General features: G+C 40.2%; 1 protein-coding gene across 5 annotated transcripts in view; it reads left to right on the top strand.

Moving 5' to 3' along the window:
- The first annotated feature begins 4 nt into the window (after window positions 1–4).
- KIAA0391 (KIAA0391 ortholog) overlaps window positions 5–9,742 on the top strand; it is a 57,988-nt gene continuing 48,250 nt past the window's right edge. For 3 of the 5 annotated variants that reach the window (XM_026090865.1, XM_026090862.1, XM_026090866.1), the window contains exons 1-3: window positions 5–92; window positions 832–2,233; window positions 4,479–4,526. In XM_026090865.1, coding sequence (XP_025946650.1) covers window positions 1,236–2,233; window positions 4,479–4,526 — 1,046 coding nt within the window. In that variant the 5' untranslated portion in view covers window positions 5–92; window positions 832–1,235. Of the gene's footprint in view, window positions 93–276; window positions 332–831; window positions 2,234–4,478; window positions 4,527–9,742 lie in introns of those variants that run through there. The other 2 variants (XM_026090863.1, XM_026090864.1) reach the window with 2 other exon arrangements.

Below are 9,742 nucleotides of genomic sequence, written 5' to 3'. Positions count from 1 at the left end.
TGCCCTGGTAGTCGCATGGCTGCCGCTCTAAGCGTCACCCTGCTGGGATGCTGTAGTGCCGAGGTACCCATGGCTGCCGCTCATCGTGCGGGGTGAGTCTGTTGCGGAGAGGTGACAGCACAGCCCAGGCGGGGACAGCGCTTTTTGCCCTGATGCAGGGATGGGGCGGGGAGCAGGGGCAGGAGCAGGAGCTGCGTTTCCCAGCATGCAACACGCGGCGCGGGCGCGCTGCACGCCGGGAGTTTTCGTTTCCAGCTGGGCGGGAAGGGGCGGGGGGGTCTGGCCCTGTGCCCGCTCCGGCCTCGCCGTCGGCGCCGTGCGGGCCCCCCCGGTGGGTGCCACGGCCGCCCCGCCGGGCGCCGCTCTCCGGGCTCCCTGTGCCCGGGGCTTGGCAGGAGCGGGGGAGGGGGCGGCGGCGCGGTGGCGTGCCCTCTGTGCGCGGTGTCCCGGCGGCGGGGGCGGCGGCGCTGCTCCGCTGGCTGCTGCAGTCCTGAGCCTTCGTGAAGTAACACGCGCGTGGGGGGTGCTCGCAGCCGCCTCGCGTGGTGTTGCCCCCCCCCGCTTTGGCAGCCGTGTTACCGAGAGTCTGTAACTGGGGCACCATCAAGCTGAAGCTTGTCGCAAGTTAAAAGGCATAAGGGAGCTAACGCAGGAATCCCGTGTTGGGATTGCATAAGTCACCTGAACTTGGACTGCTAACCTAAAATTGTCTGGATAAACTGGGCTTGTGTGTTTGCTAGCATGTAAATGTGACTGCAAAGATTACACTAAGCATGAAGCATGTTATGATGTTATTCTTTGTAGCGGTGTCTTTATTTTGTTTATTTTTAGGAAATCTGACTTGACTTGGATGAAGGCAGGAAAAAGCCCTGTGTTTCTTGGATAACTGCATCAGTGTTGCCCGCTCCTGTACAGCACCTTAATTACTCTTCTTAACAGCGACTGACAAATAGAAACAATAAGCTGCAAACCTGCAAAGTAACTTGTCTAGGCAGAAAGATACCCTCATTTTGGAAGAATGTGCTCCTAGTTTAAGAGATCACTTTTTGTGAAAAAAGATTTTACCATTTTTTGTTTTCATAACAGGATTAAAAGACTCATGGGACAAGCCTTTTGAAGAATGAGTGCAATGTATGCAGCTTGATAGCCCTAAGGCTTTTATAATAAGCCTTCCCATGCGAACTATATTTTTCCATTTTATAACTTCTTTAGATATAGTGAGATAACTTCATCTTATGATGGTGCTCTTTTCTCAAACTAGTCAACAGGGCATGCAGGCTTTGCTAGGGAAATGTCGTATATTCTGGCCTGTTTTAAGATGCCAGCAACTGTTTGCTGTCTATTTCAACATCCCCAATACAGAAAAGGTTAGCTATTTCAGTTTTAGGACATCTTCCAGCACTGCATTACCGGTGGATTCCAAAGGAACTGATGTTTTTCCTACCAAGAAAAGGTCTGAAATTGAGTATGAAGGAGAAACAGGATGGGATGAGGAGAGTAAAAAAATATCTGAAGGAAAACTCTTTTCTTCTTCTGGAGCTCCGAAGAAACTATTAGTGAGTCAAGTTCTATCGAGGCATAAGTTTGCCAAGGTCCAACCTCCAGAAAAACCTTTGCAGGCCGAAGAGTGGAATAGGCTGAGGGAAAACTTTAAATCACCTGAAATATTTGAAGATGTGATGCTTAACAGTATGGTCAGGTGCAACAGCCCCATAGATGTGGCCAAGTCCTTGCTGACTTCTGTGGCAAAGAGTGATGGTGACATTGGATATAATTTGTTGATCAAGTACCTAGCATTGTGTGTCCAACAACGGAAGACGGCAGAAATTTGTGATGTGTATGATATAATGAAAATGAGATTTAAGATATTAGAAAGTGGGGCTTACAACCTTCTTATCAGGGGGCTGAGTAATTCAGATCAATGGAGAATGGCCTTGACTCTTTTGGAGGAAGTAAAAAAAGTTACGACTCCCTCAAGAACAAACTATGAATCCTGTATCAAAGCGGCCAGCCGTCACCGAGAAATGAACCTGGCATGTGAACTTTACCATGAGATGCTGGCTAAGGATTTGGTGCCAACCTTGGATGTTCTGCAGGCCTTTTTTGACTTCAGCAGGGGTATGAAAGATGCTGAGTTAAAAAAAGAGTTGTTTGGTATCCTCTTATATTTGAGAGAGAACCAAATATACCCTCACAGAACATTTATGCGGAGTATAAAGCTATGGTTTGAAAGGTAAATAACGTTTCAAAAGCAAGCTGCAGTTCATGAGGATAGGATTCAAATTATTCCACAGATTAAGGCTAATAAGATCCCTCAGCTTCTTATTTTATGGTGTTTCTCCTTGGRAAGCATACTGTCATAAAAAGCTGCATTTCATTTCTGCTCCAAGTGTAAAATTTTTATTGGTTTTACCTCTTCCTAAGAGTTCTTACCTTTTAAATATCCATTCTTGATAAAGAAAGTAGGAAACTCTGATGGGTCATGGCTGCCCAAAATCTCTTGACTTCATCCCTTCTCATTGAGGGGTTGATACATAAGGAATATTCACAAGTATGAGATTCCCTCCTCCCCCCCATAATCTACCAGCATAGAGAAGTAGTAAGTTGTTCAAAAAATGAGATAGTTTCTCTCTTTAAAGGAAAGAGGCAGTAAATCCTGTTAAGGACAAAGTACTCTGAGAACCTTTTCTAGACCCTCTTCTTGGTTCTCTTCTGAATCCTCTCCAGTTTATCAACATTCTTTATACATAGTCAACACCAGAACTGAATACAATATTCCAGCATGAGTTGCTGATGACATTCCTAGTATTTTTTTTTTACTACATTTCAATTTAGCTTAGGTTAAGTGAAAATTAAGTGTTGTCCTTAAATAAAATAATAAGGGAGGTAAAATATGGATAGAAAGCTCTTTGTTTTAGCAGAATGTTTGGCAGCCCGCAGTTTGTTTTCATCAATAATGGTGGTCAGACTCTGCAAATGCATCTGGTTGTGCTATACATACCCAGTGTAGTTCGCTGGAGTCTCTTACACACGTATAACTCTTCTTTGGGTTTGGTTTGTGTAGGTTGCACAGCCATTTTACAGGTTAGTCTCCTGGTGAGAAAATACAGCTGTGGGAATGCACTGCAGTTGTTAGAACAGTATATACTGCCCTGCCCTACCTGCTTTCTTTCTTGGGAACTGCTAGGGAACAGATAGTTCACCTTGGCTGAAGCCTAGTCTGTTTTAGTGGGCGAAAATCTGTGTTGGGCTGCTATTTTCCCAGAGAGTAGAGAAGAACTTACCTGTGGGTGTGTGCTGTATAATGCATTTGCAGGAAACTCAACCTAATAAGAGTTCTTGGGGAGGAGCCTGCAGGGGCAGTCTGTATGTTGTCCAAGAACTATGTGTTGCCTGTATATGATGGCAGAACAATACTGGAAACGGAAGCTAGACAACTAGTGTGTGAGAAAGAGTCGCAGAATTTCCTGTTGCTGTTGTCTTTGTATGAAAAACATGAAAGGAGGGGAGAAGTGGGGTGGTTATTCCGAAGTCCATGGCATGTGTGATTGTACAGCCTACCATAATAAACACAGTGGCAAAGGGAGAGATGTCTGCTGTTCAATGTTGTCATGGGTATGGCATATTCTATTCTGGTCTTGTGGGCAAAAATAAATGTTTACACTGGGACTGTGGTGGTGGTGATGTGGAATTGAAAAGTCCCAATGCAGTGTTTTGGTATGAACAACTTTGCCCTTAGTATGTTTCTTAATCTCTTAGGAAGGTATTTGCATAGAAATTTTGACTTCTGCTTCCCATTTGATTTCTTGCTACTTACCCCAGAAGAGAAGAAACTAAACTCTGTGTGATCTCTTTATTAGGGTAGTAAGTAACATGGTAGGTTCTCATATGCTGTGGTCACGTTCATCCTAGATGACTAGGCTCCTCCTGCTGTGAACTTTTGTCTCCTGTTGTAACTCCCTCATAATGTGATCCTGCGCCATTCATATCAGTAAGATCTTTGTCACTCTAATAGAAGCAGGATCAAACCTTCATCTCTGTCTGAATTTTATCCTAGATTTTTATAGGAGCTTTCTCACTTGGTTTAGACTTCACCACAGTTTCAGGTTTTTGTTTGCAGTGGAGGACTTCTAAAAGAGATTAAATTCCCAGATTCTGGAGTGCTTTATGGATGTGTAGGGCGCAACTTGAAAATTGGTAGTGCAACTTGGTTATTTGTGCTCTTTGGGTACAGCATAGGCTGGGGAGGTTGATGGTGATGGTTCTCTGCATGTTGTTAAATGCTGATTCTTTGTATATTGATATTTTCAGGTATTGCTAAATTATATATGAATTTTTGTATGATTTCTGTGGAGTGTAGATGGTTGGTCTTTTACTTCTAGCCATTGACCAAAACAGGAGTGTTCTTTATCTGTAATTCAGGTACTATTAAATGAAATTCTAAGGCTGTTATTTATCTTTCCCTATGTAAATATTAGTATTCCAGGAGAGAACTGGAGAGGACACCTGACCAACATTAAAGACAGGTAACCAACATTTTATTTAAAAATGAGTTATTATCTTTGACTAGTCTACCTTGAACTCTTCTTTCATAAATGTAAAAAAAAAAAATTACTTTCTTATATAAGGATTCAGAAGAAAGTGATTTTTTTTTTTTTAATCTTTGAATATGAACTTTTGTTGTGTACATAGGGTTTCCAGAACCAAGTTTCAACTCATTCCTGCACACTAAACATGGCCTGAGACGAACAATTGGAAAGGAGATATGCTAAGCAGAGCTAAGACAGAAAAAAATGCAGAAAATTAAGAGCTGCCATCTTATTGTATGGCTTATTTACTGTTTGGGAATTAAGGACTTACTTTTTTGGTTAGCTTTATGATACTCTAGCTTAATCAGATATTTCTAAGTATCATGAAAATCAGAGCAGCTTTGGTGTGTAAGTTGATGTCTCCTTGAAAGCTAAGTAATTATTTACGTGCTACAGTAACTTGTATGGGTACATGGGTTCTCCTGTCCCACCTATTTTCAGTAGAGAAAAAAATTAGTGATTCTTACATTGGGTTGGTTTTCTTAGGGATAACCTAGATACATATTTCTATTACAGCATTTTATTAATGCCTGTAAATCTTTATTTTAATTCTTATTCTATTTGATACCTAGGGCTTTTCTGTTATATAGTAATTTGACAACTGTAAATGTATTAATCATAAGAATGTCTTCTATGGATTATGTTTTCTTGGTGGTTCATAGTAATATACTATGTAGCATACTGTTAAGTGCATTCTGAGTCTGCTGCTTTTGAAGCCCACAAAAGAGCAGCATAACTCACTTATGAGAGCAGTTGTGTGCTGTAAGATGGATTATTATGTTTGTGTGTAGATATATGGTATCGCTATATTATAGTTCACCAAATTCTAGGCAACTTTTTTCAACCTTTAGAGTTTTAAAATTCAAAGTTGGCTGTCTTGATTAAGAGTGTAGTTTGTTATCTTATTGTCTGTAAATTCTCCTGCAGAGTTTGGGAGCTAAACCATCTTAGATGACCTCTCATCATGTTGTGGAGTAGGAATCCACTAACAGGCAGAGGTGTGACTTGGTGCTACGTAGTATTTATTTTGTGATAACTGTCTGTATGATCACTTTTTATTTTCTAATAATTATAAGCAAGTTTGAGGTAACCTACCTGGAATGAATTCAAAATAAGTTACAGTTTTTCAAGGAGGAAAAAAAAGAATGAGGCTTATTTTGCTTAAATTAGGTGGAAGCTGACAGAAAAGATCCTTAGGATTTAAGAAAGTGAAAACTTGGAAACTCTTTGGTCCTTCCTGTAAAGGACAAAGCTCTCAAAGTACCTCTGAAACTCATATGTGGAGCCTGTTACTAGACTTAGTTTTGCAGTCAGCCTAACTAGAGTCTTAAAACATAAGTCTTGAGTTACAAAATCCGGAAGAACTGGTATAGAAAGATAAGTTGTAGAAATGAAACTGATTTTAAAATGTTTTTCCTAAACTAAGCCTGACAACTTACAGGCTTGCTCATAGGTCATTCTGATTTTGTATAAATATTGGCGGTTATATCCAGGATGCTTTTTCTTCTTCCTCTAGTATTGAGCTCCTAGTTTCTTTGAACTGTGATAATCAGAAACTTGACCCTTAAAGTTTGCTGAACATAAGTTTTTCATGGAGAGTTACAAAAGCTGTTTTTTTTCCAAGGTCAGCTATAGAAAGCTGCAGCTTGATTTTTTTGAGCCTATGTTCAAATTACTGTATTGCATCTGACTTCATGTTTGATGCATGTGTGCCATGCTACCCCAAATTCGTCTTTGTTCCTCAAAAAGGTTGTTAAACAATTACTTAGCTGTAAGGACAGCTATATATCTTACAGAGGTGAAAACCTTCAGTCTGGGAATTTCTTGGTGTGAAGTTGTAAAGTGATCAGTGAGGAGTTACAATTTTTGTAAGGCAATTTTAAAGGTATTACTTATTTAAAAAAAAAAAAAAAAGCTGTAATTAGACTAAGGATGTAAGGATGTTTTTATTGCCTGTTAGTTTTAAAAGGTAAGCTTGGCACTTTCTATTCCCATTCTCTTTGGGAATCCATATTGAGAATGCATAAGAAGAAAGTGGCTTCATGAGCTTTTGTTGCTGTTGAATGGTTTGTTGGGTTAGTTCTTCCCCCCCTCCCCCCCAGTAACCTATAAGTAGTAGTTGCAGAAGAATCCAAGTTAAACATGGGTCATGTATAAACAAAGTGCTTATATTTAAGCTTTATGATTTTTGAGATCTTCTCATAACACTTCTTTAAGCTTTTATTTAGTGTTGCCAAACTATGAAGTTCTTTAATGCTTATGTTTATTTAATGGTAGCTTTACAAATATGTGAACAGCCAGTCCCCTTGCTTATATTAATGTGTAGGCTAAGCCTGTGTTGGCCAAAGTGGGCCAAGTGACTGGAATGTATTGTTCATATGCAGCAATGACTGTCCATTGTTGGGATTCCACACATAACTTCATGAATTGAGTAGATGCACTGTCAACAGTGCAATTAATGCAGTCTTATCATATTTTTTGGTAGCAGTCTGTGCATTAATATATACCAGACATCACTTGCTGTGAGAATTTGGCATTTCTGATTGCAGTGGCTTAGAAAATTACAATGACTTAGTCTTGGTACTTCTTGAATATCTCTGTGGGTAAAGACAGGGGAGAATAACTGATTCTTTTTTAACACTTAAAGCTCAAATTCTGTGATTGAGTTCTGAGATTTTGCTTGTGAAAATAAGCCATCTAGATGGAGTTAGAGAAGAATGATCACTCCTTCAGTTCAAAGTATGCCCAGCTATGTGAATATAGGCTACTGAACAGAGCATGATAGAAAGGAAAAATGTGAAACATCAACAACATAACTTGCATATAAGGGAAGCTTAAGTGAAAGCAAGTAGGGAAAGATTCATTTTTTGGTGGCCAGAAACAACCAAAGACACATTCAGACAAAGTGTCATTAACTGCCTGCTGGACAAGCTGTTGGATTCTACGTTTTCTTAGTACCATTTTTCTTGGTACATTTTCTTAGTTCTTCCAGTTTCTTAGTACCATGACTGGAGTGTCCACTCTGGTGATGAAGAGAAAAGCTGGATCTCATGTCTCAGGTTCTTGGCAGAAGTACTCAAGAACTTTAAAGAGAGCTAAGATATGATTGACTCTCTGTATTTCTTTAGTGTATGTTAATGTTTTATCTGATGGGTTTTTTTTTTTCTTTATCACATAGTTATTAAAGAGTTAAGCTTGGAAACATTTCTAGTTTTCACCCACAATCAGAGATGCAAGTCAAGAAGTGCACCCATGAGCTTTTTGTATATTTTTAGCTCATTGGTTTGGCTTTAAAATGTATATCTGCAAAACTTCAAAATAAGTCTAAAAAAAGTTAATGTCACTTCACAATGAATGCAATACTGTAACTGGCTTTGCACATCCTGGGATGGAAGTTGTTTTGTCCCAGTCATCTGCTGTTTTCCTCTCTCCCACCTACCTGCCCTTACCTGATAGTTTTGTGGAAGGGCTGGAGGTTCTTGGTAATGATGTTTGATGCCTATATTTTTGACCTGGGTATGGAGTTGTGTCCTGTATTGATTGTTTGAGTTTATAGGGGCTAACCAGAGAGACAATTATGAAAGAAAAAAATGAACAAATGGCACATGGAAGTGATGACAGTTCCTGTTTGATTTCCTTCAGAATATGTTTTAAGGCAAAGGCCCTAGTTGTGGGACATGAAACAACAAAATAAGCTAGATATTTAAAAAGATACTTGTTCTCTCTCTCAAGATGTAGTTGTTCTGGGAGATATTAACATCCACAGCTTGTTGCAGAAGTTAGGCCTGTCATGTTTTGCATCTTGGAATGAGCATACGTTGTGCTAGCAGGCCATAGGAACAAAGGCCAACTCAGAGCAACCGATGTGGGTCTCTGCTGTGTGGGTTTTTGATGGCCTTTGCTATTGCTTGGGAATCTCTGCAATATCAGGTTGGCTGGACAGTAGTCATGCAATTTGGTGGGTAGATCAGTGTGTGCTCTGCAGTGTTGTCTCACTTGTGCTGTTCTGCAATATGCCAGCAGCCTTCTCGGGGAACCTAAAGAGTTTGGGGTCTGGATTTTCACATTCCCTATTGTTTCATTCTGTAATCTTTTCTTTTATACTCATTTCCAATGTCTTTGCTTTTTCACTATTAAAAACATACATCCTAAACAGATCAGTGGAGAGCTCTTGTCTGTGTCAGAGACAGTGACATACAATTTGGGATTTGCAGAACCACAATAGTTACCTCAGTTTCTGGCCGTGCAACAGGGAAACCAGGAGTGCTGAGAAGGAGTGGATGCTGTGAACAATGAAGAAAACTATCCAAATTCTGCTTGTGATTACTGAGATGGCTGTAAAGGGTAGAGTTTTTTTTCTGAATCTGGGAAATGAACACTGAATGGTGGCATTGATTGACTGTAGCTGCCGGGCTTTTTCAGCTGGAGCAGTCCACATTCCTACGTCTGTGTGGTGATCTTAATCCTGCTTCAGAGCAGAACAAAAGAAGAGCTTCTTAACAGTGAAGAAACAAGTAGTGATTAGTCTCAGGAAAATTACAGTCTAAAGCTGCTTTCTGTTTGGCTGCAATCAGCTTGGTATTAGAAAATCTCTGGAGGAATTGGCATTGTGCACCTGGATGATGCCCACTGTGACTTATATTGCTGAGGCTGGTCAACTGAAACAATGTTTCTGTCTCAGTTGCCTTCCATTGTCAAAGTCTATTCRAAGTCTGTTTGACCACCACAGAGAGATCTTAAAGTACAGGTTTCAAGTAAATGTAATCATGGCCTTTCTTTGTAGTATGTCCTATTAATAGCGGCTTATCTGGAAGCTGGGAGGATGTGCCAAGGATAAAAGATTATGCATTCACTGTTCTTACAGTTTTCTTTTGGCATCAACGTTAAGTAGAAGAGATAGGAAAGCAGATTATACAGATCTTTGTTCTGATCAGGTACGGCCATTCCTATGTTCTTATTGCCTTTGGGTTGCATTGAAGAGATACTACTGCAGGGTACTTCAGTACCTTGAGAAGTAGTATACAGCTGTGTTCCTGAGGAGAAGTAGTTGTTGTCTCAGTATACTAAGAGTTGGACTTCAGAGACTTTGCTTCAGAATACTGTGGTTTGTGGGGTGTGTGGTTCTTGTTTGTTTTGTTTTTTTTTCTAAGGAG

Source organism: Apteryx rowi, unplaced genomic scaffold, assembly GCF_003343035.1.
Source record: "Apteryx rowi isolate R43461 unplaced genomic scaffold, aptRow1 scaffold_88, whole genome shotgun sequence".
Taxonomy (NCBI): Eukaryota; Metazoa; Chordata; class Aves; order Apterygiformes; family Apterygidae; genus Apteryx; species Apteryx rowi.
The sequence above is the reverse complement of the archived record's forward strand: the minus strand, read 5'-3'. Positions and strand labels throughout refer to the sequence as shown.